Below are 27,935 nucleotides of genomic sequence, written 5' to 3' on the forward strand. Positions count from 1 at the left end.
TCACCGTGCATATTCATATAGCAAATAATGTCGCGCACACCTGTAGCTATCCCAGAAAAAAGCAGCCGTATCAAGAAGTTTTGAATCACTTGAGGGCACCCCAATCTCGGAAAATCTCCGGACGCGTATTTTAAAGTAAGATCATCAGGACAGATGTTCTTCTGAGCGGAAGAGAGAAGAGCAAGCTTTGGTGCTGTTGCACGCTCCGCATTCTCATTTCCAGTGCCATTCGGTCTCAGAAACTGGCGCCATTTCGCTGTATTAGAATCCATCTACTATTAGAAAAAATCTGCTATTCGCCGTGACTCGATCTCAAGTTATATTGAAATAGATCTCTTTGAACTAAGAAAAGTAATGAGCTCCTAGTAGCAAACTTTCTTGACACCTGAGGAATGACCATGCAACGCTTTTAAAAAGACAGTAAATTGAGTTAGCGGGCATAGGTGGACCAACCGCACATGGTTAGCATTTGAAAGCTTCTCTGGATATTTTTGGATGACCGCGTTGGAAAGTCTGGTCCACCAATGAAGGTTATCTGCCGTTCCAGTTTCAGAAACAGATCTGGTGCAACAATTAATCCCTTATGGTCTGCAATGTGTTGAAATCCTGTTGTTTGGGTTCGCCAGAGATTCACTGCATGGTGCCAACTGAGTACATGTCGTTAGAAATAGTTCACATTTCCCCATCTCATTAAAAAGGGAAGAAATTAGCAGGCTGTAAACGCCGTCTTTAACAGGGACGAGTGTGTCCGTGGCTTCGGCTACTGTATGTGGTGGTCAAACAATTGAAAAAAAATTAATAAATAAAAAGTGAGCACAAAATACAAAACCTATTTTTGTATCTCGTGCTTATTTTTTTTTACCATAATGTAAGAACAGAATATATGCAGGGTTTTTCTTTTCCGGCGATTTGAGGATGTCAATAAAGCGAAAAAGCTTGCGCCGTTTTATTCGAAAACGATACCTTTAAGACATCAACATTTATTAATTTCATTTACTTTCCGTTGTCTGCTCACTCGAACTTTTCAGTGTCTGTTGATGAAGATATCTCTAATCGAAAAATTTTTCAGTGAGAAATCGCAGACGAGTTTGTTTTGATCTATTTCCATCGCTGTTCGACGATCCACCACGATGCATGGGTTGTTCTCCTTCTTCAAGAAGGCTTGTCTTATCTTTGTTAACGTTCCTGAAAAAAAACGTAGCACCATATGACTGCGTCGAGAATCTGACAGCTGATGGTGTGTCTTGGACCAGTGCAAATTATTTCTGGAAACACAGATGTTCGTTGAGGGGGTCTTAGGACCAACATAACGGGAACAGTGATTGTGTATGTACGCACTTTATTCGCACCCTTCTAACAATATCCTCGCGGTTTTTTTCTTTTACAGGCGATCCTCTTCAACAACTATTTCTCCAGTTACAAGAAAAGTGGCTAGCTTTTTTCGTTGCGAGTGATACGATCGCGTCGGATCAGTGAAATAAAAGTCCTAGCTATGTGCAATTTTCACCATTTCTTGGTGTCTTTCTAATCTAGATGTTTTTCTTTTTTCTCAGTGACCTTAGTTCCCCAATAAAGAACTCAGCTTTCGCTGAGTCACCATTCGATTAACATCCCGAAAGGTGATCAATTGAAAAGCACATACTAGTGATTCAGTGACACCCACATATTCACATACTCTGACGGTGTCATTGGCGTGTAACACGGCGCCGAATCTCTCATTCACTCATTCCTTCATTCACTGAATTCACACCGTTTAACTCTATTTCTTTCTCCGAACGATAAAATCTGGAGCTCCAGCAATGTTTAAATGTTGTAGCTCACTTGGATGTGCCTCGCTTTTCGTACAATAGATTCAAGTTATCTGCTACCTTCACTGCATAGGTAATACATCGTAAGAAAAAGTGCTAAACTATCACTGACTCGGCGTTAACATCTGAGAACAAAGAAATTAAGTGAGTTTCTCATTCCTGTACTAAACAGCTTGGAGGCAGCGTAACTCGAAATTGACGCAGTGTGGAAGCCTTGCTGAAAACATGCACTTCGAGGTGTAGGTTACGAATACGAGCGTGGATCCGCTCGATTCCCCCTAATCGTCCAAAAAATGCGTTGGAGCGAGGTTTGTTAATACAACGTCTGTTGGAACGCACTCTCTTGCATCCGCTCCGGTTCCCTCAGCAGCCTGTTCATTGGTTTCACTCAAATAGGATGGTGAGGAGATCTTATTGATCCTCAACCGCTGTCTTCTAAGACGATTAGGACAAATTGGAGGGGATAAAGGATCATATTCGTAATCTACACTTCGAACTCTATGTTTTTTTATCAGGTTTCCATACTAAGTCAATTTCGTGATACTCCGGCTCTAAAGAATGTTGATGTGATGGCATTCTCCTAAGTCCAACTCCGACAATCTGATATTGACAGCTTTGAAATCACAGTGGCCCTACTCTTCCACGTACCCTTAAAGCGGGAACTTAAAAAAGTCACAAAGAGTAGGAAATAGGGAGCGGAGATTTGTCTCTTGATGCTTGTGGGGATGTTTGCTCTTCCTCGAATTCGTTCGACTTTTAAAAATCTTCATTTGAAACAATTCGTTTGAAAGAAAATTATCACTTTTATATTTCCGAAGAGTGTTTATTAGTGCTTCGCAAAGTTGGCGCTAATTGTTCAATTTCCACACAAAGTGCTCGATAGTGATTAAAGCAGGTGAAAATCTGATAGGACGAAGTCTTGAGAATATGTCAGATAGCTTCATGGCCGAGTTCCTGGCTAGTATTTTCCTCAAGTTTTCACCAAGGGACTTGACAATATCGTAACGCAAAATCACTTTTTACCATATATAAATTATTATTTTTGTTTGTTCTTTATCTTGACTCACTCCATCAACTTGCTGGCAGCAAATCTTAGCCGAAGTTGTTTCACTTCTCGTAAACAGTTGGCAGTGAACTATGCCTTCGATTTTTTTCTTGACAAAAGTGAATTTTATAGCCGAGCGAACTCACGGGGCATCCCAATACATCTCCCATCCCCCAATATGTTTCATGCTTTCTTGAAATTTTTTATGCTTTCGCTTTGCCCCTTCAGGCATGTGTGAAGGCCCAATCAACTTCTTATTCTTAAACGAAAACCTGACGTTGGAGTGCACCTTCTGTGTTAATTCGAAGCATGGTATAAAGGATAAGAATAAAGTGTTTGGCCCTTATCAATCAGCTTGGGCTGCAACACGTGCGATTTCAGCTCGGAACCGTTCGAAGTTTATGGAAGAGAGTATAAATTGCGATACAGTTTGATTTAGTCGCTGAAAACGCAAACGAGTCAGGTTAGAAGTAGTCGTCATCTCCAGCAAGCACTGCAGTTCTATAGGAACGTTCTGTTATCTGTCGCTTTTGTATGAGCACGTCCGTTGTAGGACCCACTTTTGAAGTATTCTAGTTGTGTTTCCACAGCTAATTTTGTTCCAGATATTTTTGGGGCGCACACTTGTGTGATCGTAGCACTTCCAATTATTGTTTCCTTTTTCTAACAAAAGAGAAAACTGTGAGCAGCGAACGGCTCTGTCAAAGCTCCTTCCGAATATTCAGAGTATTCATACAAATCTTTTCTAATTGTGGGTACTTTCGCTTCTTTTATCTTATCGCGTCCTTTCGCACCGCTCTTTCTGAACAACTGATCGGTGTTCTGTAACCCGTAGTCATCTGGTGACGCGTTTCAACTGACTGATGAGGTTCGATGCAGATTTGATGATCATTTTATGATGTCAATGAAGTGGTTCGTGAACAAGTGGTCATTGCAGAAACCGGCTCCGAAGGCGGTCACGAAAGAGGAGACGACCACCAGACACGAGAGGTAGAGTTTGCGAGCAATTCTCATAATTTCACCGCTTTTGTCCTCCGCTCCGTTCGTGTGAATTTGTACGTCGAGTGGTAGTGTCCGGCGGTGAACACACAAATACCGACACTTGCGGGCCGTCGGTGCGAGTTCAGCTCGAGGTCGAGCTGCAGAGAGCATCTCGAAGTGCAATTTATGTCTTGAATGGTGCCGGGCAAACACGGCTCCACAGTGACAAGCTGTTGATTGATCCACGCCCTCACTCGCACCCGCTAGACAAATAGTCGATTCTGTATTGACGGCCAGCTCCATAGACGCGCTGTTTCACAGTGTTACGCCCCTCTGCGTTTTTTGTTTTCCTTATTGTGAAGAGTAAACATCCGATCAATGACTTCAGCTTTCGTTCTGAAATCTTCATCCTTCACCACCAACTATTCGTCACTTCTCCTGATCTTCCATGATTCTGACACTTCGGAACCGTGTTGCGGGGGTCACCTAGTGCAAGGTTTAAGCGCAAAATAAATGTTTCCTAAGTGTGTACTCTTCTGTCGCTCTGTCCATTGCCTCCCCCACCCTCCCCTCCCCCCTCCCCCCCCAAAAAAAAAGTACTAGCCAATCGTGCAAAATATCTTAGAAGAACAAGAAAGTAGCCTGGTTCTACGGACAAATTGGAACAAAAGAACTCTTTTTTATATTATTACTTAATGATGAAACCCCCACTTACTAATGGTTTTCTGTCTTCTAATGGGTAAGTTTTGAAATCGAGGTAAAACGGAGACAGTTTTCGAAATTGGCATGCGCAAAACGACATAATTTTAAGGCGTTCCTAATACAACAATATTGCAACTTTTATGCATGAAACTTACTTTGAATGCATTAATCCCGGTTAGCTGTCATAAATAAAAAAGTGAATAAGAACCAAACGATTTCCAAGTACGGTTTTGCTTCGTTACTTTAGGAATCAAAGGTATCAGCTGCAGCCGAAGCATTCTGGTAAATAGCTGCTTTATCGAATAATTCCATCAGTAGTCGACATTACGCGTTTAATTTCCCCAATCCGATGAGTGTAAAGTGGTCGGTCGTTGGATAGACTGATGCTTCAGGTGTGTGTAGTGCGTCTGGATTCGTAGTAGGTGTTTGCACTACATTTTAGCAAGCTTTGAAAAATACCAAGCGGAAAGGAACTATATCGAGAATTTGGCTTGATGCTGCCTTTATCCATCGAAAAATGTACTTCCTTCAGCTTTACTCTCAATTCTATCGAAGAATTTGAAGAGAGAAGATCTGTGCACTAGCGATTAAGCTAACAGAAGATGATATCACTAAATTTGGCTTTACAGTTTTTGTGATGTTAACGAGCTCATGTCCGACGAAACTGTGAAGAAAGAACAGCATCCAATAGAAGCTCCAAAATCTAGGAAGAAGTTTGCAGCACCCAGTGCCCCTGATCCTCGGAGTAGCCCCACTGGTGAGTTTTTTCCAGTTACTAACTAGTTTACATCATATCTAAATACGACCTGCGGTTGTCATATGTCTGTCACACCACTATGTAGAAGAATCACGAGATAAAGTTTGAGACATCTTGATACTGGAGAAGAAGAACCGACAAACACTGAAATTAGCCAACGCTTGATAAACACTTTACAGCTGCGACGTTAGCGCAGACGTTGCTTGTGATCAAAGCTGACTTGAAAACTTTCGATTTTTATGAGAGGAATGCTAAGAATTTTGTTTTTGTAAGACAGCAAATCAGCTAACCGTGTTTTTAATCGTTTCTCATAATAATTCTCATTTATTTTCAGATTTAGGAGCTTTTCTTCAGTAGGATTCGTCGAAATAGTTTTTTTCCGCATTCACTTGATGAATTCCTTGTGTTACCTCACTTCGTTGTTTTTTGACAAAGAGTCAATTATCCCGTTTAGTTATCTTTTCAAGAGAGTGCTTCGCTTGCAAAAGCCTTAGAATCTTGCTTTTTCTCACATCTTTTTCACAATTCATCGAATTGCACTGCCTTAACAAAAGTGTTGTCGTAGATTCAACTACTACGGGTCTCCGTGAGAATAAGTTAAGAATAAGATTCGAGATGATAGAAAACTCATGAAAAAAATTCAGTTGATCACATAGCAAGGGATCGTCACGACGAGGTCAAATCTTCTCAGGCAGAAAATCCTCCCACCGCGGCAACTGTCCAGCAAGGAACCAATACCGAGGAGAGTCAGAAAACTGAGGACCACAAGGTAGTATCATTATTCTATGTTCTCGAGTCGTTTTTAAAATTCCTCGACCACTTATTCCTCTGTTTCTCGGGTATTTTTTTTACACATTCTCCATGAAAAAGGAACTTCATAGACATTGTTACCAGTGAAGATACATGCGTCATACGAGTTCTGAAGCCTCCTAATAAGCACTGGTGAAAGTACAAACGCTGTGAATTTTATCTCCATGTACGTATGTCGTATAAGCCTCGCCGAAAAATCTGATGTTATCGATTGCGCTGTTCCATGTAATCCGAGGAATGATAAAACAAAACCATGGCGAATTTTGTTCGACTTGCGCTTCATCCTACAATTCGCTACGATTCACTTTTACTTCTTCGCTCTTAATAACGAAATGAAGATTTACTATATTTCACAATTAATTTATATTCAATTAAATTTGAATGAATTGTGATGCTGTCGGTGTTCGTAGTCAAGTAATGTGCCGGACGTGATCTTCATCTTAGTTGCATTCGAAGAGCATTGGAAACGGCGAAAAGTGAGTGCTGCTTGGCGAATCAATTCTTTTTCGTATGCAGTGATAAAGATTGGACAAAAGTTCTCTCAATAATTTTGAGACAAAGAGAACTAATCTAAGATAAGGCATTAGTCTTAGTTGCTGTCTTTGCCGAAGCTGCCCAATCAAACTACATGAGCATACAAATGGAGGTTTTTCTTCTTTTGTTTCTTCTACAAAACTTGTGTCCATTCTAAATGCTCCTGCGTAGCCGTACTATTCATGTGCGGACTAACTTCTCAAGTTAGTTTGAGAAGTTTTGTTGAGTTTTGAAGTTTCTTTGATGTTCTTGACGAAATTAGGGCGGCGCGGATGAAAGTGGTAGAGAAAGTGTCGCAAGTCAGTCCCAGGGGAGAGTAATTTTGTTTGTTTTGGAAATGTTCGAAAATAGCAATCAAACTTCAGAAAGGAATCCGTTCAAATTTACTATTCACGTGTTTTCTATCCCTTTCTATTGGAATAGAACAAGGAATTCCCATTTCAATTCGATCCTCTGAACCACCATTTATGGTAGTTATCATAAATTGTTTCGCTTGAGCCCTGTTGTATTGGGGTGAACGCGTTGTGTCCTCAGTGACGGAGAGCACAGGCCTGTCTCCACAGAGCCGGACAAGCTCTTCAGAATTTTCCTTCTTGTTTTCATAGCTTTTCTTCATTTTCCATATATCGGTGCAGGATTATTATTATGTGGCCTAAGTAGGTCCATTTCCACTGGTTTTAATCTTTCACAAAGGACGCACGAATAACCCGGGATGCAGCACGTTAAACACCAACTATATGAAGTAGAGGATGCCATTTTTATTTATTATAAATAAGACGGTTCTAAGAAATGTAGAGATCATTTTTCGTTCGTGTGATACATGAGTATTCAAACACAAAGTCGTAGTCTCCTATCGGAATCCCGTTTCAACCTCGAAATACTTATTTTCTAATTTATTTTCCGCATTTTTTTTGAAAATAAAAGTAACAATTGTGTTACTGCGTGGCGCCCTACACCAGTTAATCCGTGAGGTCAAATATGAATATACAGTTTAAAATGCGTTACTCTCACTGTTTGTTTTGGAGGGGAAGACACGTACAAAATCTCCTTCATCAACTTCTATTCGTTAGTTTCAGAAAGCCTGAGTTGGTTTCAAATCTTTTCACGTTGCTTAATACCTACGTTGTGCTTGCCATGCCTCCGTGTATATCGTAAACGAAGTTAAGGAATCTGCTGGAGTTCCTAACTGCTGCTAATTTTCATCCATTCGTGATTCATATGATACGGCTCTACTGGTTTGTTTTCAGGTGAATGCATCTGAAAAGAAAAGTTTGGCAGTAGCCGCAACACATATGCACGAAGTTATCCATTATTCTCCTCAGAGCACAGTGAAATCGTTTGCAACGCCACCTCTTCCCAATTCAGAAGTACCTTATGTAGAAAGGCGGTCGAACATCATTTTAAATGACAAGAGCGGGTAAACAGTCACTATCATTCCTAGTGTTTCTAGTTTCTGTTTGAAGCCTATCATTTTAGCCTCAAAACGATTCCTGTCTCACAGTTCGACGGTACAATAAGTAAGCAACGGGAGAAGAAGGTTGCAGCACCGTCTCCGCCGACGTCATCTCCCGCACTCGAACTTAAATCCCAGACACTGTTTTCACCTTCTGCCAAGATTAATTCCGTCAGTAGCCCGAAAGAAGCAATATCCGTAAACGATGTTCATTCGTCGGATAGTTCCGTTATTCCGCGGGAACAAAATTCCGTGGAGGAAAACGAGCAACTTAAGTATGCGACTGAGATCACACATGATTATGAAACACTCAAAACCAAATTTGACCTCTGGCAGGCGCTACAGGCGGAGAACCGAAACTCGGCGGAAGCGAGACAATTGCATGTGAGTCACTCGTTAATCATAACTGTCTCGAATTTTCAGCAACATATTTTCGCCTGGGTCAGAATGTAGCTTTTGTCGTAGCCTTCTCATATTTCCAAAATAAAATAAGGGGCGGGTGTAGTGCAGCGGCTACAGGTTTCGCTTCCTGCACGATTGATCGGAGGTTCGAATCCGTCCTAGTGCTCACAAAGCCTTTCATCCTTTCGGGGTCGATAAATTGGTACCCGACTTGTCTGGGAGGATAAAAACACGGACTTGACACATCGGCTAGCCACCGCTAGTCATTGTATGGGCCAGTTACACGTTCGTAAACTTCAAACGATTCTGAGTTGAAGTGAACGAGGGGGTGCATCCCAAGCGGATTGATTAACCCCAGAAACTTTAACTTTATCCTTTTACCAAAATATGAGATTTCCTCACTAAGAAGAAAGAAGGCTTTCTTAAATCAAAGTTCCAAACACAGAGGTTTAACCGTATCAAAAAAGGTTTTTTTGAATTAAGTTCAAATTCCAGAGCTTTTTTATGGCTATCATCTGCTTAGAAATCAGGCGTAGAGTATTTGGTACAAATTCTCAAGAGATGAAGCATAGTTTTGGTAAGCAGTGTTTGTTTTCTATATACTCAAAATAAAAAATTATGTCTAAACCACTTTTCTTCAAATTTGCATGAACTGCCTCTGCTCTGTGAGCAACTGCAAAACAACTGCAGAAGCAAAAAAAAGGGATAGAGAGAAGTTTTCCCTATGCTTCTTTTCTACTTTGGGTCTTTTCATATTTCTATGGGAAACGTTACAGAAATCCTCAATTCAGACTAGATCTCTCGAGTCACTCTAATTCTGATAGCCTTTTCCATAGGTAAAATCAATAAAAAGATATGGAAAAGCGGAGATAAGAGCAACCGTTACCTACGGAACAAACAGTGATAGTCGCTTTTTCACAGTCTACCTGGCGCTCCACTGTTATGTATTCCCGGCTACACTTTTTTTAGATGGAGATCATATATCAGCATGACTCTTTGATGAAAAAGCTGCAACAAACTGCTGACATCGCAGTGCCGACGGGAAAGGGCAGACCAAGCATCGCTCCAGACACCTTCACTCCTTGGTAAAGAAAAGAATTTTGTTTAAAGTCTGCTCTGTCTCAAGTTGCTCCGTAAATCCAGGCGCGCTAACAGGAACCTGGCTCCTTCGCCCACACAAAATCCTCGCATGCCGCAAAACATAGGATCCAAGACCCGACCTCCCGCACTTCCAGCAAGGTATGTTCGACCAACGTTCCTGTGAGTATTTTGATAGAACATGTTATGCAGATGGACGCCGACTTCCTCTTCTCATTCTCTTTCTCCAACGACTTCCACATCGAGTGAAGACACAGATCGGTCGCTTTTTGCCGGCAAACAATCGCGTGCTGTCACCACAAGTGAGAATCCTGAAACAGTTTATAGGTGTATTTCGGAAATGAAACAAACTTTCTTACTGGTGCATGTTGCAGTTTTCTTTACCTCTGCTTCTCTTAAAACTCTGCGTTTTTCTAGTTTTTTTTTCTGTTGTTTTGTTTTCTTTTGTTTTCCATTCAGCTGGTCTCCGTCCGTCCTGACAATGGTAGCTCACTTTGTTGACGGTCTCATCCGAAATCTACTGATACTGCCTCCTCGATTTCCATTTGGAATTTACTCCTATTTTGTTTTAGTATATCGCTTTTTGCTCCTTTTTCATCATGTGCCTGATCTACCAATTTAGATATCAATATAGGTTCCCTCTATGCTCGGAAGACGAAACCCTTCATGCTCGGAAGACAAAAAAGTTTTTTTCTTAAATCGAAACTGCGAAGCCCGCCTAGATGTTGTGTGCACTAATTAGACTTCATAACAAAGCTTTCAAGCTCACTGTGGGTGGTGGTTACTTTTTTGGAGGTGGAAAAAGTAAAAGAAGCTGAACTCGTGAAACTCTCAAGTTGAGCAGGTTAGCACGTGGGTTTCGGTTGGTCGGTTAGTCCGTAGATTTTCTGAAAGCTTCAAAGGCTGTCTACCCTGCCCCAATTTTCTCTTCAGTTCCTCTTTCAAGACGTTTTGCATGTTCATACAACGGTCGAGGTACTAATACTATGAAGCATTCACGCGAAAACGCAGAATTTAGCATAAAAGTCTTTAAGGGTGTATTGTATTGCGATCTCCCTGATTCGAGGGATCACAGCCGGTTAGTGGCGAGGCTACGTGGCGCGTCCCCGGGTGGCGGATAGGGGGCTCAAGAGTCGTGGATCAAAAGAGACCTTGTGCCTTCTCTGACACACAGGTGGATTCAGGGGACGGACTCCCTGTTTCTGCTGTGCCAGGAGTGACTCATAACATCCTTGTAACTCGCACGTCGGTAAGGCCAAAAGTCTGCATTCAAGTGACTGGAAAGTGCAAGAGATGCGGTTTGGAGTGGACTCCAACAAATAAGCTCTACCTGTCCATTACGAGAGAACGCAATGTTCCTCCAAAAACTCATGGGACCGGAGATGCGCAACCTGTACATGGGTTTTAAAATTATATGCATCTCAACAGTAATAAGGAAGAGTCTTCTGATTCCGAAGGAAAGCCTTGTACGGTAGCGCCAGGAAGGACGGGGTTGCAGGAGTCATCTAGGCTGCCGAAACGGAAAGACTGGGATGAAGATGTGTACTTATAACCCCGTACTTTTCCATCGAATGGGTCCATTGAAGACCTGATGATGCAAGCCAAGAAGATCAAGCACGACGTCATCGGGCTGAGACGAGACGACGCCACCTACTAAACGCCGTGCACGATACTGGAGAAGATTTGTCCCTAGGAACATGCGAGAATAGAGAAGTTGGTGGAGTTGGCGTCCTGGTCAGCACAAGTATGGCAAAGAACATCGGCTTTTTCGAATAACTTACGACCCAAATCGGACGTCTGCGGTTGAAAAGATGTCCAACGCCAGCTTTGTCAATCCTCGTTGCTTACACTCCAATATCAAGCAACGAAAAAGAAGTCGAAGCTTTCTTTATGGACCTAGAGAAGTTCTGCGGAGAAGACCATACCTTCTGCAAAGTCATAATTGGTGGTTTTAACGCCAAGATTGGCTACAGAAGGACGCCTGAGAAACTTCACATCAAGACCCACGGCCTTCAATGGAACGAACAGGGGGAGAGGCTCTCCGACTTCATCATGACGACTAAGACCATCCATAGGAACTCGCAATTCTGGAGCTGGGAACTCGCAATTCCAATTCTCTCCACTCTGGACGTGGGAGTCACCCGGTAGAGGGTGCCTACTGAAATTGACCACATCATCGTCAATAAAAGGTTTTGCCTGACGGATATCGCTGTTGTCCCAAATTTTTACACAGGATCTGACCATCGCCTTCTCCGGGGAAGATTTTCGTTTACCCGGAGGAAAGCGAAAGTCGTAAAGTTTAGAGAGCGAAGTTCCAGAACTATCATTTTTCGCTACGCTAGCCGATTCTTGGAAAGATTCTGCAATGGACAACATCGACGAGGAAAATGGCCGGTTAGTTGAAGACCTTCATGAGTGCACGAGGAAGGCTGAGAGCTTTGAAACCAACAAAAGATACCTGCCTCTTGAAATTCTTGAGCTGATACGCCAGCGTGGAGCAGCACGAGCCGCAAGGAACCAAGAACTCACGTTCGAGCTCGCGAAGTTTTGCAGAGAAGTGATAAAGGAAGACCTCAAAGAGAGAAAAGCAGAAGTGCAGGCTGATGCTGCAAAGGCGGAAAGAGCATTCGCTACGCCCGTCGAGAATTCGTCAATCGAAAGACGAGAATGAGTGTTCTAAGGAACCTAAATGGAACAATCATAGTATCGAGAAGGGGAATGGAGAAAATCATTCACGACTTCTACTCTGATCTCTTCGACAGCCATGTCCATTTGCCTCCTCACCATCTGAGGGAAGACGGACATGTCATTCCAGAGGTTCTTCCGTCCGAAGTACGACATACTATCATGTCGGTAAGAAATCGTACGGCACCCGGTTCCGACAGAATAAGACCAGAACACCTGAAAAATCTTCTGCCAGCTTTCTTCATCAATCTGGCGAGACTCTTCAAGTGTTAGCTGTTAAAATGCGAAGTCCCTAAACAGCGGAAGACCAGCGAAACCGCGTTGTTGTATAAAAAAAAGGAGATCCACATGATATTGGCAACTATTACCCAATCTGCGTACTACCTACAAGCTCTTCACAACAGTGATGCTTAACAGAATTAAGCAAGGTTTAGATGAAGGACAGTCATGCGAGCAAACAGGGTTACGAAAGTTATTCACCACGACTAACCACATTTACACTGTTTCGGAACTCATCAAGGTATTGCGAGAGTACAAAATACCGCTACGTCCTACCTTTGTCGACTTCAAGAAGGCCTTCGAATCAAGTGAGACAGAAGCGGTCACAGAGGCCTTGGACAATCAATCAATCAGGGTGTTCTACTCACTACTCAGTACATATAGATACTTCGAGAGTGTGTCGTTACTTCTTAACGAGGATTTCACAAGAATTCTACAATAATATCATCATTGACGTGAAGAAAGAGGTCCGACAGGATGATACATTCTCACCTAAAATATTCAAGGCTACCCTCGAGAGCGCAATGCGAAAGCTGGAATGGGACGACGATGATTCGATGCGATGTTCACGCGTAACGAATGGACCTCATTCACGCTCAGAAGCTTCAGCTGAACGAACATATCCGAATGCATAGCTACTATTCGAATTCACCAACTGCGTTTATCTGGGTCGGGAAATAATTATGAAGAACAACTTGACTCCCGAGCTGGGCAGGAGGAAACGAGCGGCGTGGGGGCAGAAGGTTAGGAGCACCCAACTCCGTGCTCACCTCTTCAACACCTCAGTACTTCCAGGTTTGACTTGTGCTTCAGAAACCTGGGCACTCAGCAAGGAAGAAAAGGCGGTGCACGTTATTGAACGCTCAGTCAAAAGAGTGATGCAAGGAGTATCCCGCTTCACGCAAGTGAGGGACGGGATTCGAAGTTCTCTTCTACGTCAACGATCGAAGATTAGAGACACCGCCGCACTTGCCAAGGAAAGTAAAATAAGGTGGGCCGGACACGCGATGCGCTTTAATGACAACCGTTGGACCAGAGCCGCGAGCGACTGGGTTCCCCGCGATATTAAGCGCACTACAGGAAGACCGCCGACCCGATGGTCAGATTTCTTCACGCAGCTCTTCAAAGAAAATTATAATGCTCTTCGTGCCCCCACGCGAAAACGAGGAACCAGTGGGCGACTCTGGCACACGATCGGGACAAATGGAAGAATTACTGGCGCCCGCTCGACTGCGAAATCGACGTGGCGCGGGAACCCCACTGATAACGTAGAGCTCCGGTTGTAGATTACCAACACAAATCTGACCCGCTTAATTCCCCTTCGTCGTCCTAAAAAAGGAGTGGGAAACGCTTTAGTTAGACAACGAGGCGACGCGTTAAAACGCGCACCCTTGTACAGCTACAGTACCCTCAGCAGCTTACTCATCGATTTCAATTGAATAGGCTTGTGAGGAGACCTCATTAATCTTCGATCGCTCGCTCGTAGACGCGGGGCGTACACAAGAGTGGCACGTTGCAACTGATTTCGTAAGAAAGAACGTCGTCTTCACGCCGTTTTTTTTAAAGACGACTTGGGGAAGATGAGCAGACCCACACTCTTTAAATGATCTTTAGCATCTCATTCGTGGATGCCCTTCGATTTTGAGCGCAGTGCGTCCTCTCCTTATCCTGAAATCAGTTTAAATTATATTTTCTGTCACCATGGTTGTGCCTCGAGTGAACTCTACATTTTTTTCTGAGTTTCTGTACCACTTCAGTTTTGTGATAATGTCTTTAAATTAGTTTCTTCGTAGTAGACGCCACGTCTATATTCAGTGTTTTTTCTCTTCGTTTACTTGTATTCCTATTCCCTTCCCTGCTTTCCTGACTTTTGATTCCTTGACCATTACCTCTACTTTTCTCACGTTTGAAATAAGAACGACGTCGTTCTTAAAGCGAATATTAGAGAGGAATTCTCCAACAACATCTATACTCCTTCCTTTTCGAGCAAATGATTTCATTATATTGCGGTCGTAATATTTTCGCCGACGCAGTATAGACTTTTTACGTCTCGTTTCTCCATGCGTATGGTGGTGGGATAGCTGTATTATAGCGGCACATCAATGGTGGAAATCGATTAACATCCTAACGTTCGATACTCCACAAGCTATGGAGTATCGAATGTTAGGATGTTAGTCGATTTGTACAGAGCTGGCAGTACAGGATTCATTTCTGTGCTGTCTAAGCCTTTCTCACAGACGACGCGTTAGGATGGCAAGCCTCTATAACGCCATTATTTACTAAATGTAGCCCAAGAAAAAGAGTTCCTGACGGAATCGAGCTTATTTTTGAAGTTGGGTTTCATTCAGTGTTTTTGATATTTACATGGAACGCCCAGCAAAAATAGCGGTTGGTTTTCTCTGATATATTGATCTTTCCCTTCTGGGAATTGAACAGATGTGGGCCGTTATAATCGCAGTGACTTTCATCGGCTGCAACACCAACGAAAGTCAGTTCCACAACCTTGTTTATAACTCATACTTCTGAACAAGAGCGAGCGGTGGTACTTCACAAATAGGAACGTTTTTGCTTTGCATAGAAGTTAGTGAATGCAAAAACACGCGAATACAACTTCTCTACAGTCGTTTTCATCGCAAAAGTCTCAGCGATATTGACTGGTTCTTCTTTCCGCAAATCAGAGTTTGACTCATATATACCTATGTTATCCAGTTTTTTTCACTGACTTATTTGACTTAATCGGCGGGCTGATGTCAAGGCCTGACACGATTACCAGCATCTTTACCGAGGTGTGTCGTCCTTTAACACAGCTCTGCCCAACCTTCTCGATCTTCTGCGAGAGCTTCCACAGAATCAATCCATTCGTCGCTATTCCATATTCTGCGAAACCTTACGTCTCGCTTGAACTGCCTATCCACGCCGAGTGTCCTCAGGTCCTCTTTCTCCACCTCAGTCTCCGTTACCAACTTCCGTTTTCGGCCAGGTGGCTTCTTCCAGCTCGAACCCGGCAAACTCCTCAGAACTCGTTGAGCAAGGCGATCTTCCGGTCTCCTTAATATATGGCCAAAGAAACAAAGACGATTCACTTTAGCCACTTTCGATGGCGGTGCAAGATGTTGGCATTTTCCACGTGTCATCCGACGGTATATCACATCAATTTCTGCGTAAAGATCTTTATTGTGGCATACACTAGGCCAAAGGTAGCCAAGTAGCCGTCTAAGCAGCTTTCGTTCTGTGCAATGAGGCCTCTCCATAACCGTTGATGGTGCTGCCCAAGTCTCCGATCCGTACATCATGATGGGGCGAATTGCGGATAGGTAGACTCGCAGCTTGACTTCGTTGGTGATGGAGGTCGACCACAGGCATTTCGTTAAAGAGTTAAATGCAGAAGAGTTAAATGCAGTTAAATTCAGCGCATCTTTGCTGAACATCCCTCTCGTAGCTGCCGTTGTTCTTCAGCGTGCAGCCCAGGTAACAGAACTCATCGAGTTATATCGGTTGTGCATCCACCCTGATTTCCGTTCGAAGTCTCGAAGAGATCCACATCTACTTGCATTTATCAGGGCGTGGACGTAGTCCATGGGCTGCAGCAAGCTTCGATACAAGGTTGACAACATGTTGAAGTTTCGTACTGCTTTCCGCAAATATAACAGCATCGTCGGCGTACTCGAGATCAGTCAAGGGGCATGGTGCTGGAACAATGTCGGCAGGACACTGGTCGACCGTTCTTTGCATAACGTCGTCGATGGCGAAATTAAACGGGAAGGGTCCTGCCACCGCCCCTTGTCTTACTCCAATTACCACTCCAAACGGTATTGTACATCCGGCTAATGTTCGAACTGCAGCAGCCGTTCGTAGATTCATGTCATCAAGCAAGCGAACGAACTTTCCTGGTACTCCACCGGCGCCGAGCGCGTTGAGAAGACGGCCTCGGTGAGGAGAGTCGAACACAGCTTCAAAGTCCAGAAACGCTAGTTGCTTTGGCTTCGAATACCGCTGCCAGATTTCGATCATTTTCCTGACGATGAACACCTGGTCAATCGTAGATCGGCCAGGACGAAAGCCAGCTTGCTCGTCGCGCGCTGTTTCTTCGCGATGTTTAATGAGTCGGTCCAGGATAATGCGCTCCAGTACCTTGTACATAACATGCAGCGAAGAGATTCCTCGATAATTCCTTCAAGAAGTTATCCGTCACGGATAACTTCTTGAAGGGGAATTGTGATAGCGTGTCTCCACGAATCAGGTGTCGGTCTATCTATATTGAACGGATGATCTTTGTCATTGCACGAATCCCAGACGGAGGAAGATATTTTAGCATTTCTGCGCTAATTCCATCGTCTCCACCAGATTTTCCATTCTTCATTTTTTGAATACAGACCAGGACCTCCGACTCGGTCGGTGGCTCTTCGTTAACCGCATATGTCAGTCTGTTCGGTATGAACGTGCTCGAGTTCAGGAGCTGATTGTGCTAGCCGGTTCAGCAAGGTCTTGAAGTGTTCCCTCCAAATTCGAAGGGTTGTTTCACCGACAGCTACTTCTTTGCCGCTATACTGTTTTAGTAGTGCATAGGCTTTCCGTGGGTTTCTGTCCTCCCACGCCTTCTCAAACTCCATCGCTCTTGACGTCCACTCGTTATCGCGGTCTTGCTGCAGTTGACGACTCAGCTTCCTTCTAAGACTTTTCCTGGTTGAAGTCACCAGCGCTGCGCGCGACACATACACAATTGTACGTGGATTTTGTTTTCGCAGATGCAGCGGCAAACTTCTTCCGCGGCAATAGAACCGGGAGCGTTTCCTTTGCAACGTCCTGGATGCACTTCATGAAGGAATCCGCATCGTTAAGATTCTTCCTGGTGCGTACTCCAACATGAATAGACGCACGTTGGCGGAATTTTGTTCTGCATTCATCGTCTTTCAGACCTGCCATGTCGATTTTCGGTTGAAGAGGAACTCCTCGGTTTCTCTTGTGGAACCGCATCTTGAAGCTGAGAAGAACTGGACGGTGATCAGAGTCGAACGCGACGTCCCCAACAGCTCTAGATTTTCGGATATCTGACTGAGGAATGTTCCTCGCCAGAACGTAGTCGAACTGAAGCTTAAGAGTCCTCATCTTCCGCTTGCGCTGCTCTTCAGGCGTTAAAAGGGTTGACCCCTGCCACGTGTGCTGATGGCGTCGATGATTCCTCTTAAACGTGGAAGCGATGATGAGGCCCGTCTGTTCGCACAAGTCGGTCACCGTTGTCCGACGTGCGCTCCGCTAGATAATACCATTTTTCTAGCACATAGGATTGCTGTTCGAGTCCCATCTTCGCATTTGTGTCGATTCCGACAATGATCACCTGCTGGCTTGGTATTTTAGACATCAACACGTTGAGTTCATCATAGAGGGCGTCCTTACTGTTGTTCAAGCGGGTTCCGTAGGTGCGTGAGCACATACGATCCAGAGTTTACGTGCTCTGCGATTCCGCAGTCGTAGAAAGGCTTATCTAGACGACGTTGAGCCAAATTCCTCCACCAGATTCTTGTAATCGTTCCTCACAGCTATCGCGCAGGCACCTATTTTGTTCTCATCAGCATCGCCGCAGTATATGGTGTAATTTACGATGCTGATGACGGGCCGATCTCTCATGCGTGTTTCCGGCAGTGCAGAAAAAGGCACACAGAGATATTGCAGAAGTCCGGATAGAGCGACTTGTTGGAGTTCCCTGGATAGTGTTCGGCAGTTCAGCGTGACGAAACCAATGGTTGTTGCCAAAGATTCCATATTCCTTTCAGGCAGTTGACCTTTGAGGTTATGGGCTTTGGCGATTTGCTGGACGACAGCACCTTTTTGCAATGTATGTATGGGAATCTTTCGCCATATAACAGTGCAGGTTATATAGCTCGTACGTTCCCAATGCGCACACTCGAACGCCTGATTGCGGCAGCGTATACGAGCCTGGTTGCTACCTGCACGTGGTGGTAAAGCAGGGCCACCACGTGCAGGCAGCAACCAGGCTCGTATACGCGGCCCCAGTTTTTTCATTATTTCTATATAATAATGGGTTTACCTTATTCTATCACATGTGCAAATGTGCAACGCAATTCCTCGGAAGCAAGCATCAGAATAATCTTTCTGCGACACAAGAAGACCGCTAGTGGTGGACTTGGGAAGGAACAAAAGGGGAGTTGTGATATTTTGATTGGTGTGCATGCACAGTACAGTGGGAGCTTGGTATGTTGAGCTGCTCCAGCATCAAATATTGGGACTACAATGTTAGGACTGCTGATCTGTGAAAACGCAGGCAGTGTTGTTAGACTGGTATCCAAGAGCGTATGATACTGTCATGAACTTTTTTGTGCACACCACATGAGATCGAACAGCGATCATTTAGTTGATGTATTGCAGCTAACCTTTTTTCAATAAATCTCCTGTTCTGTTTTTCGAAATTCATAGTTGTTTGTTTGTTTCGATAAGTATGTATCTGTGAGCACTTGAAAAAGTAACGTTGCAGGCGGCGTTGTGCTCTTTTTCATTGCATTCTATTCCAGTTCTTCATCATAGAGGTTGAAGAGTGCATTTTTAAATGAGGTATATAAAGGGAATAGTTGAAATTAGAAGTCGAGCATATACGTTCTACACCCGTGCACATATAAATAAACATGTCGCACTGGAGACGCCATGCAACGAGTGTTGAGAGCTACCTTCCTTTACTGCGTTAGAGCGAGATGTATCTCTTAGTAAAAATTCAACCAAAGGAGTGTAAAGGAGTTTTGTGCGACAATAGCTCCGTCGCACAAAACACACAAACGAGAATAAAACAAAACTGTTAACGTGGATCACTATCCATCCAAATACGTGATGCTCAAAATGAGGGACTTTGTCGCCACCATCTTCAGAGGAGTAAATTGTCAACGTCTCAAAATAGTTTCCTGACAAAAATCATCGATATTAGGGTGTATTCTTTTATTTCTGTCACTTTTTGAAGACTTATAGATTCTTTATAGAATCGTCTTGAAAAAGAGCATTTCCAGATCGCAACGCAGCTATGCTTGAACCGAGAGGAGCAGGGAACGACAAGAAGGAGGCAGCATTGCGGAGAATTATTGAGGAAGCGAACGAATTGAAGAGGAAGGAGCAAGAGTTGCGTGGTGTCTCTGGCTACACTGTCGCAAAGAGTTCTCGCACCAGTGCGACCTCTTCGCGAAGTAAAGATGACCACAAGACAGCAACTGTATCCAGTGCGATCTCTATGTATTCTCACACTCGAAAAACTTCAGATGGCAACAACAATTCCATATCTAACGCATTACGAGCAGCAAACGAGAATAATCCCTCACCTAAACGAACCAGGCCAACCTTCGCAAAGGTTGGTACTCTTCAGCCCAGTGATTCTTCAAATTCATGGTCGTCAAAGCACATTCATTCGAAGGACTATGTAAAAGGGACATGGACTGCAACCCAAGCCATGCATTCTTCTCCACAAATCGAGAGAAGCAAAGGTGTTCAAGAGAGAAAGTCACCCTCTCCAAGTAATGCCACATACAAATCCTATATGGTGCTTGAGAACAAGAAAGATTGTTTTCAATCAAGACTGCGTCCTTCGGCATTTTTGACGGAAGATAGAACCCCTGCTAAACTTCCTCATCTCAAAGAAGGAAGACAGTACAGTCCATCTCAAGAGAAAAAAGAAGAAACCCCTACGATAAATCCACCACAGGCTCCTGACTCTGGATCAAACATTCGCAAGGTCAAAGAAGCTGTCAGACAGCAGACTCTCGGTCATAAGTCGGCTAATAATCTGTTACAAGAAAAACGATCCAATCTCAAGAAGTTTGACGGTAATTTGGATGAAAAAAAGGAAACTGATTTTCAAGGAGCAGATGTAACAGTTGTGTGCAATGAAATACCCAGAGTTATTCTTAAAAATCGCAACGACGCGACAGTCAATGACGGAGTAACCAACAATATTTCAAAAATGATTAAGGAAGGCCTCCCTTCACTGAAGAAAATTGGAACACCAATAGAGAAGAATGGAATTGTTCTCGGCAAGGTCGTAGATGATCCGACGTTGGTCAACTCCATGGTAAGGCATTCTACAGACTTTGGTTAAAACACTGATGAAAAGAATTTTTATGCCAACTTTTTTAGAGGCTACAAAAGTGAACGTTTTGAAAGCAATACAGAGTGACTATGCTAGACTTTTTTTTACCGGTCTTTTATTCATAATACTTCATTTTACTTGTTAGCCTTTGCCTCAGTTTTCATTCTGTACCATGTCTTGTCAATTTTCTGAAAGTAGAATGAGGTATGCGTTTAATGTTTTGAGTTCAAATCCGTCAACCTGTAGAACACAAAATTTTGTACTTTGGCTTTAAATTCTTTGTATGCGATCGCTTGCAGAGTCACCTGCAGCAGTTAATTTCCGACAGAACAAATATCAAATTAGTTACAGTCGAAACGTCAGATGGCACCCGAGAAGCAAGACACTCTCTCAAATCCCCACACAATGGATATCACTCCACCGCCTCCGCAGCCAACGCCACCACCGCCACCTACTCCGCCGGCACCACCGCCACCTCCTCCACGTCACCCTGCTCCAACAATGCAATCATCGCCAAGGTTTCTTCTCAGAATTCTCTTTTCTTCTAATACATCTGTCATTTCCGCATATGAGCCTATTGCATCTTTTGGAAGAATTCGACCTAAAGATGAAATGCAAAAATCACTGCTCCGGTCCAATCTGTTTTTATCAATTTGCTTGCTTCACAGAATCTTTGCAAAATCCAGCAACATTTCTCATCCGCCTTCTCCTATTTCCATGATGGATTTGGAGAATCAGAAAACAAGACTGAAGACACCAATCGCGGTCAGTATTCAATGCACATCAAGCGTCTGATTCATAGAGTTTCCATGACAAGTTTCGTTTTGCAGATGAAAAAAAGTGTCGTGACAATGGATGTACGAGATAGCCTGATGGCCGAAATTCGAAATGCAGGTGGACTACGAGCGCTTCGAAAGACAGCGGTCTCCACAAATTAGTTGAGAAATATGGATTTCATATGAGATTATTTTATCAAGTATGTATTTGTTTGGCTGTACTATTATTTAATTGAATAAATGAATTCATTGCCTTTACCAACCACTAAAGCCCTTTATTGTGTCCAGAACCTCCTCCTGATGTATTCAACTGCAATTCTAAAATGTCTCCCATGTTCTCTAAGAGGTTCCCTTGTCACCCAAAATTTGCAGAAGGAAAAGGTGGGCTGCAAAATAGGAATCGTACATTCCCCTAATGTTCTAAGATGTCCCACCTTTTTCTAGATATAATCGCTGTGCGGATGTTAGCGTTCACGTTTATGAAAACAAAAAAAAAGCGCAGCTGCGTTACGATTTTCGTTTTTTCTCCGTAACAGATTTGAGCCACAGCATTAGGAATGAAGGTCAATCGATTCGTTGTGATGAGATCTATCTATCTAATGTGTTCACGTCTCTGCAGAACTTTTACAAAAGCGTTTGTTTTCTAAGTTATTAGCGGCTATAAATTAGGGGAGCAAGTTTAGCGATATTTGCGACCTACGGATATATGACATTTGGTGCATGCAAAGTGTGAGAAAAGTGAAGTTATAGTCAAACATTCGTAAAAAAAAGTATATCTTGAACATTTGGGAACCAGATTCATATGTTTATTTGAGAGTGGCTTGCCGCTGCCGAATTTACTTCGAACAGTCATGGGGAGTTCAACGTTAGACCTATCATAAGCAATGTCGGAGGTCCCACCAAAAGAATATCTAAACATCACTCTCAGCCAGCCACGCCAATACCTTCATGCTCACCTCTCGAACATAGTGCATACACACTGAGCATCTCCACAGAGTGCGCCTTGATGGAGATTGCGTCATCGAATCCCTCCACCGATGCTGCTCTTCAGGCAAGTTTCAAGCTTCAAGTTCAAGAAATTGTCCTCGAACACCAAAGGTCTCTGAATATGTACGTGTTCGCGATACTGCAAATAAGTACGGTGCTAAGAGAGTTTTTGAGAGTTGTCTGAGATGTTGCGTATTTTACTGGTCTGGGCAATACTATAGGTAGAATAGAGGCATGACCATGGTACAAAGACTTGCGGACGCATCCGCGTTGCTTTCATGTTTAAAGTGCAAAAATCCTACAAACCTCTTTTGTACTGTCGATATATAGATTGTTGATTGATTGTTGCATAATGTGTCGAACGCAGGCCGAAATGGATACTTGCTTCGATCTCTTGACTAAGCAATCCCGGTACATTGAAAGCATCATACCACGAATGTGACAAAATGAGGAAATGCGCTGCAAAACCTAAAGATGAATTTGTAAATTGCAGGATCAGGGTGGGTCCGCTCATCTCCCCTTGATCGTCGTACGAGGCGGCGTGGAAGACGACGTTTTTTTGAGACGATTACAGTTGGAACGCGCCACCCTTGTGCACGCACCGCATTCAAGCGCGGTCGAAGATCAGTGACGTCTTCACACCAGCCTATTCAAGTAAAATCAATGAAAAGGCTGTTATGGGAACCTGGACGTGTTCATAGATGATCGTTCTAACGTACCTCGTAATAACTAAAGTGGTTCCCATGCGTTTCTTAAGACGATCAGGTAGAGATGAGCGGAAACAACCCTGGTCCCGCAAACCCACAATCTTATTTCTTACCTTTCTCGCTGATTCGCTCACCACATATTCATGGCAGTATTGTTGCCTTCAAGACAACTAAAATGGATTCATCCGAGGCTCTTGGGCGCATTGCCTCCGGGAACATGGGTTACCACACTGCTCAGTCTAATGGGTAGCCAGTGAACGTTTCCCCTTCAAACCGAAGCTGTGTAACAGAGCTCCGTTACCACATAGCAGAAGAGATGGCAAAGATCCCTTTCTGCCCTCCTTTTATTTTGGATGCTTTGAGTAATGCGGTGTGAGCAAGCTTACAAAAGTTGGGTCCGCGAGACTAGTTCAGAGTGTTGGCCAGCCAGCTGCGAACCTCTGAGTAAGCAGCTGGTTCGCAATGCTGCCTATGACAGGCTTTTTAAGACAAGTAGCTGCGTCGTTTGTCCTAGTGAAAGGTAAAGGGATTGCGTGCTATCGTGAGTTATCTATCTTATCACCTATCAGTTATGTGGGGCTGAGTACATTGGCGAGACAGGAAGAGCAGTGTGTACTTGGGTCAAAGAGCGTCTAGATGGATTCGTAAAATCTTTACTTTACTTTACTTTAGGGCTATCAAGATGAGCGCCATCGTGATTTACTTCTCTGACATTGTCTTTGAGTTGTCTCTTTGCTAAGTCATATCTTGTGGTGTGACGAGACGTTTGAGAGAGATAGATTACTTGCATCTTCGATTTCAAAGAAAGGGGTGACGCGTAAATGTCAGAATAAAGATCAATATCAATCTTGCTTTTGCTCAAACAAAGTAGTGCACGAGATCAAATTTGTTGGTGGAGATACGTTACTAGGCGATTACGATAACAATTCTTCAGCCCTGCAACGCAACTGCATTTTGTTTTTGTTCGAGTAATTTGGAATATGCTTCAGTTATATAGCTGTGTGAATTTGTCTTCTTTGTGCATGACATAAGGTATGTTGTAATCCTTTATTCGTGACTAACTTGCGGCAACATCGCGTTCTTCAGATCTTAAAAGACTGGAATTGAACGTGACTCGAAATGGTGAGGTGACTAGCGCAATTAAATGGCATACTTAAATATAGGGTGTTTTCCCGCATTACAGATGCATTCCTCTGCATTACACGAAAGCTGCGATTCATCTTTGGGTTCTCGGTATGAATCAAAAACACTTCTAGAAACTTGCGCGCCGCAGCACCGCCGCAATAATAATATCGTGATCTTAACTTCAAAATCTTCTCCGTTGTAACATCTCAGCTTATGACCAACTAATGCTACAAAGTCACGTCATTTCTATTTGCCGTCTACGTGTTCTTTACTCGAACATATAGTAATCTACCTGTTTCTCCTATGTATTCGTCATCGCATTGCATATAGGAAATCAGATAAACAGCATATGAACTCATTTTTTCACCTTTAATGTTCACCTTGATCACCTTGACTCCCTTTTGTCTTCGAACTATTTGAGCTGGGGCCAGTAATTCTTCTATTTGTTCCGATCGCGTGCCAGAGTAGCCCAGTGGTTCCTCCTTTCGCGTGGGACACGAAGGGCATCATACTTTTCTTTGAAGGACTTCGTGAAGAAATCTGACCATCGGGTCGGCGGTCTTCCTGTAGTGCGCTTAATATCGCGGAGAACCCAGTCGCTCGCGGTTCTGGTCCAACGGTTGTCATTAAAGCGCATCGCGTGTCCGGCCCACCTCATTTTACTTTCCTTGGCAAACGCGGCGGCGTCTCTAATCTTCGATCGCTGACGTAGGAGATAAACGTAGCTGGTGCATTCGGATATGTTCGTTCCGTTGAGCGTGAATGGGGCATCCGAGATCCATCCGTTTCGCATGAACATCGTCTTTTGTAGATTCAGCTGAAAACCGATGCATCGCGTTTGAAGAGGAAATTGGCCGTACGACAAGATAGTGGAGGTCATGACCTCTGCTGGTGGCCTAATAAGATCACCAAAAGTACTTACGCCAAATCATCGGATCATTCAACGTCCGTTAAACAAAATTTTCCCTCTTGAAAAACGAAGTTGCACAAAAGATCAGAACCAGAACAACGACAATACAATCTGTGGGGAACTTCCCTCAACAAGCAACAAAGCAGCAAGTCAAATCTTGACCCGCGCATCAAAAATGCGAGCATATGATGCCACAAAGGAGTTTGAAGAAGGATCGGATAACACACAGAGCCCTATTTCCATAAGCTCAAATGTTGTGATGATGTTATCATTCCTTTGCCTGAGATCTCCAAGCCTAGCTACAAAAGCGCTAACACCAAATATCTTATGCAAGGAAGGTGTGGTAAGAATACCATTACCCCGGCCCTTCGAATTTCAATAATTAATGTTGATTTCCTTTTTCTTTTTTTTAAGATTTTCTCAGACCACAACAAGAATCTGTGTTTTCCTCTTCCAATTTCTCAAACCATCGACAAGGTTGAGGTGCATTTGCGTGGTTCGCAATATAATAGAACTCAATAGCAATCAATAACGTGCGAAAGACCTGACTTTTGTGACCACCATTATCTCATCACAAAGAGTCCTTTAGGGAATCCACACTGTTTGCCAGCTGGTGCCACTGCTACAGTGGCAATGGTTTACTTGATAACAATGATGTCGATCATCGTTATTTGTGCTACATCCAAGCTAGCCAGAAAAGCCAAACGTTCAATGGTTAGTGGGCGAAAGTGTAGTCAACCAAGTTGTTCAACCATTCCAGCAAACGCTTTCGAACTAGCTCCTCTTCCTGGTTTATCAGCAGTTCTAATCTGCACCGTAATTTACGCCGTAAGTACAAGCGCACAGGGATGCCAGCATGGTTACATGCGACACAACACACATTTAGTCTGCAATGGAAAAATCGGTGCCGTTACGAATACGACAGAGTTGTACTTCAACAGGCTTCAGTCAGAGCTATGCATTGAAATTTTTACGGAAATAGGACAGTGGGCACAGCCAAATTTGTCGAAAAAGTGGAATTCAAATGTGCTAAAGTCACTTCACAAGAATGACAAGAAGATGCCCACGATTCCCGGATCCAGTCTCCAAAACAGCACAGGCGACAAAGCTAAACCTGTGCGTCCTCTGCCTGAAAACGGCACATGAGGACGCATGTAGAGTCAAGTGTGAAAATTGTGACCCCGTCCACAATTTCCTGCTTTGCTCTTCTGGGAGACCGCAGCTGCTCACGAGGCGGCCATACAAGGAGTAACCACTCACCAATAACGCCTCCAGCCAGGCAACCCCAGCATCAACAATCGCAGAGTGAAGCTCGATATCATGCCACCAAAGGAAGAGAAGAAAGCTCAAAACGCAACTATAAAATATGATTCATTATTAAATTGCTTGTATATATAATGTCGGCTTTCATGACCTTCCTGTCTCTCCTCGCCGCGCAGTATCATCTAGCGATGATGGTCACTTATCGTGACCTCACTGCAACTCAAGTAGTTTGTGGGCGTGGCCCGCTTATTCTAACAGTTGCTTGGTGTGCTTTAAGATATCTTCGCCTTGGTTGGTACGGTGCAGTCGTCTCTACTCTACAATAAATATATTCCATTGAAGCACCAATTTCCCACCTCCAACATGGCAAAAACCCTACAAAAAGTACGCTTCGTTCCATTTCTCTTAGAGAGAAAAAACTAGAATATTTGTAATGCCAATATTCGGTAATCGTGTCAGTAGTTCTTTTTATAATCCGTCGTGTTTATTTGATGGTTTGTGCTTGTATTGACCGTTGACTCCAAATAAAGTATACGATTTGCATGGTCTGAGTCAGCAAAGTGAACCCGGCGTCATCTATCAAAGCTTAGAGCATGTCAGATCAAATTTTAGAGCAAGAACATGTCAAATCGTCCATTATTAAGATTGTTTCAAGAAGCAGACCAGTTCCCGTGTAAGAAGCATGAACAATCAGATCTTTTTACCACTGTGTCTTATGTCTTATGTAACTCTAAGCTCGCCGTGGCAGGGCTGCTTGGTTTGAGGAAGTTTTTTTGCTACTCCAGCATATTCACTGCCTCACCACCCTGCACACTGGGCTCAGATGTCGGACGGTATGGTGACCGGTGAGCGGCGATCAAATCCCAGGTTGCTGAGGACGTCATTGATTCTGGACCAAGGCAACACACGCAAGACTCGCATGGAGACTGTTTCAGACTGTGTACTTACAACGCGAGAACAGTGTCCACAGACGCTGACCTTCATGCCCTTCTCGGAACTGCAGAACGTATAAAATTTCAAGCGAATTCTCTGCGGGAGACCAAGTGCAGAAGGAGCGACGTACGACAGATGAATGACGGTATACTCGTAATTATACTGACGGTATACTGTCGTACGTCGCTCATTCGTAGAGAGAAGGTTCCGTTGCGAAATGTAGGCGGTGTTGGTTTTGTTGTGCACTGATCTGTCGTCCAGGTTCTCGATTCTCACGAGATTCTGTCACGTCGTCTGGCCATTCTTTGCCTCCGCAATCTGCGCCAAAAACCCATCAGTATCATCAACTGCTACTCACCAACAGCAGCTGATGAGTCCGAATTGCACGCGTTTTACGAGCTGGAGGAAGTGATCCGCAACGAGAAGTCCTTCTACAAATTCGTTGTCGGAGACTTCAACGCAAAACTAGGAAAGGCCACAGAAGAGGAATACAGGATAGGAAGATTTGGACTAGGGAACTGGAATAAAATGGCAATCGTCTCGCCGAGCTGTTGTCCGCCGCTCGCCTCTTTCATGGGAACTCTCTTTGCATGAAGAAAG

General features: G+C 43.7%; 12 protein-coding genes across 18 annotated transcripts; 6 read left to right on the forward strand and 6 right to left on the reverse strand.

The window, feature by feature from the left end:
* Positions 1-1,130: 1,130 nt before the first annotated feature.
* Positions 1,131-11,366, forward strand: RB195_010150 (uncharacterized protein; the record flags this gene model as incomplete). 2 transcript variants are annotated; one of them, XM_064191015.1, is made up of 11 exons in its annotated part: positions 1,131-1,160; positions 3,791-3,843; positions 5,166-5,293; positions 5,938-6,062; positions 7,885-8,054; positions 8,114-8,474; positions 9,462-9,577; positions 9,636-9,731; positions 9,783-9,892; positions 10,775-10,991; positions 11,177-11,366. In XM_064191015.1, the coding sequence occupies 11 exons, from the start codon at positions 1,131-1,133 to the stop codon at positions 11,364-11,366; spliced, it is 1,596 nt and encodes a 531-aa protein (XP_064048598.1). The 2 variants fall into 2 exon arrangements, with proteins under 2 accessions (XP_064048598.1, XP_013302238.2); XM_013446784.2 differs by lacking the exon at positions 11,177-11,366 and having other exon boundaries at positions 10,775-10,998.
* Positions 11,367-11,486: 120 nt separating this feature from the next.
* On the reverse strand, positions 11,487-11,834 carry RB195_010151 (uncharacterized protein; the record flags this gene model as incomplete). The annotated part of the gene is made up of 1 exon (XM_064191016.1): positions 11,487-11,834. The coding sequence occupies one exon, from the start codon at positions 11,832-11,834 to the stop codon at positions 11,487-11,489; it is 348 nt and encodes a 115-aa protein (XP_064048599.1).
* A 121-nt stretch (positions 11,835-11,955) lies between these two features.
* Positions 11,956-12,261, forward strand: RB195_010152 (uncharacterized protein; the record flags this gene model as incomplete). The annotated part of the gene is made up of 1 exon (XM_064191017.1): positions 11,956-12,261. One exon carries the CDS (start codon positions 11,956-11,958, stop codon positions 12,259-12,261), a length of 306 nt encoding a protein of 101 aa, XP_064048600.1.
* A 47-nt stretch (positions 12,262-12,308) lies between these two features.
* RB195_010153 (uncharacterized protein) lies at positions 12,309-13,189 on the forward strand (the record flags this gene model as incomplete). 2 transcript variants are annotated; one of them, XM_064191019.1, is made up of 3 exons in its annotated part: positions 12,309-12,443; positions 12,796-12,909; positions 13,061-13,189. In XM_064191019.1, the coding sequence occupies 3 exons, from the start codon at positions 12,309-12,311 to the stop codon at positions 13,187-13,189; spliced, it is 378 nt and encodes a 125-aa protein (XP_064048601.1). The 2 variants fall into 2 exon arrangements, with proteins under 2 accessions (XP_064048601.1, XP_064048602.1); XM_064191018.1 differs by lacking the exon at positions 12,309-12,443 and having other exon boundaries at positions 12,682-12,862; positions 12,939-13,189.
* A 2,163-nt stretch (positions 13,190-15,352) lies between these two features.
* RB195_010154 (uncharacterized protein) lies at positions 15,353-15,982 on the reverse strand (the record flags this gene model as incomplete). Its single annotated transcript, XM_064191020.1, has 1 exon — positions 15,353-15,982. One exon carries the CDS (start codon positions 15,980-15,982, stop codon positions 15,353-15,355), a length of 630 nt encoding a protein of 209 aa, XP_064048603.1.
* Positions 15,983-16,097: 115 nt separating this feature from the next.
* On the reverse strand, positions 16,098-16,694 carry RB195_010155 (uncharacterized protein; the record flags this gene model as incomplete). The annotated part of the gene is made up of 1 exon (XM_064191021.1): positions 16,098-16,694. The coding sequence occupies one exon, from the start codon at positions 16,692-16,694 to the stop codon at positions 16,098-16,100; it is 597 nt and encodes a 198-aa protein (XP_064048604.1).
* A 266-nt stretch (positions 16,695-16,960) lies between these two features.
* On the reverse strand, positions 16,961-17,985 carry RB195_010156 (uncharacterized protein; the record flags this gene model as incomplete). Of its 3 annotated transcripts, XM_064191022.1 has the most annotated exons (3): positions 16,961-17,197; positions 17,271-17,807; positions 17,890-17,985. In XM_064191022.1, 3 exons carry the CDS (start codon positions 17,983-17,985, stop codon positions 16,961-16,963), a joined length of 870 nt encoding a protein of 289 aa, XP_064048605.1. The 3 variants fall into 3 exon arrangements, with proteins under 3 accessions (XP_064048605.1, XP_064048606.1, XP_064048607.1); XM_064191023.1 differs by lacking the exon at positions 17,890-17,985 and having other exon boundaries at positions 17,271-17,660; XM_064191024.1 differs by lacking the exon at positions 16,961-17,197 and having other exon boundaries at positions 17,737-17,985.
* Positions 17,986-18,032: 47 nt separating this feature from the next.
* On the reverse strand, positions 18,033-18,575 carry RB195_010157 (uncharacterized protein; the record flags this gene model as incomplete). The annotated part of the gene is made up of 1 exon (XM_064191025.1): positions 18,033-18,575. The coding sequence occupies one exon, from the start codon at positions 18,573-18,575 to the stop codon at positions 18,033-18,035; it is 543 nt and encodes a 180-aa protein (XP_064048608.1).
* A 1,003-nt stretch (positions 18,576-19,578) lies between these two features.
* RB195_010158 (uncharacterized protein) lies at positions 19,579-21,572 on the forward strand (the record flags this gene model as incomplete). Its single annotated transcript, XM_013446782.2, has 4 exons — positions 19,579-20,616; positions 20,986-21,152; positions 21,303-21,399; positions 21,465-21,572. The coding sequence occupies 4 exons, from the start codon at positions 19,579-19,581 to the stop codon at positions 21,570-21,572; spliced, it is 1,410 nt and encodes a 469-aa protein (XP_013302236.2).
* An 856-nt stretch (positions 21,573-22,428) lies between these two features.
* On the reverse strand, positions 22,429-25,022 carry RB195_010159 (uncharacterized protein; the record flags this gene model as incomplete). 2 transcript variants are annotated; one of them, XM_064191027.1, is made up of 6 exons in its annotated part: positions 22,429-22,512; positions 22,704-22,856; positions 23,218-23,263; positions 23,491-23,573; positions 24,742-24,793; positions 24,883-25,022. In XM_064191027.1, the coding sequence occupies 6 exons, from the start codon at positions 25,020-25,022 to the stop codon at positions 22,429-22,431; spliced, it is 558 nt and encodes a 185-aa protein (XP_064048609.1). The 2 variants fall into 2 exon arrangements, with proteins under 2 accessions (XP_064048609.1, XP_064048610.1); XM_064191026.1 differs by lacking the exons at positions 23,218-23,263; positions 23,491-23,573 and adding an exon at positions 24,597-24,711 and having other exon boundaries at positions 22,469-22,512; positions 22,704-22,865; positions 24,775-24,793.
* Positions 25,023-25,314: 292 nt separating this feature from the next.
* On the forward strand, positions 25,315-27,929 carry RB195_010160 (uncharacterized protein; the record flags this gene model as incomplete). Of its 2 annotated transcripts, none has more annotated exons than XM_064191028.1 (3): positions 25,315-25,477; positions 25,729-26,255; positions 27,597-27,929. In XM_064191028.1, 3 exons carry the CDS (start codon positions 25,315-25,317, stop codon positions 27,927-27,929), a joined length of 1,023 nt encoding a protein of 340 aa, XP_064048611.1. The 2 variants fall into 2 exon arrangements, with proteins under 2 accessions (XP_064048611.1, XP_064048613.1); XM_064191029.1 differs by lacking the exons at positions 25,315-25,477; positions 25,729-26,255 and adding exons at positions 27,226-27,269; positions 27,338-27,503.
* Positions 25,773-26,285, forward strand: RB195_010161 (uncharacterized protein; the record flags this gene model as incomplete). The annotated part of the gene is made up of 1 exon (XM_064191030.1): positions 25,773-26,285. The coding sequence occupies one exon, from the start codon at positions 25,773-25,775 to the stop codon at positions 26,283-26,285; it is 513 nt and encodes a 170-aa protein (XP_064048612.1).
* Positions 27,930-27,935: the final 6 nt, after the last annotated feature.

Source organism: Necator americanus, chromosome III (genome assembly GCF_031761385.1).
Source record: "Necator americanus strain Aroian chromosome III, whole genome shotgun sequence".
Lineage (NCBI taxonomy): Eukaryota > Metazoa > Nematoda > Chromadorea > Rhabditida > Ancylostomatidae > Necator > Necator americanus.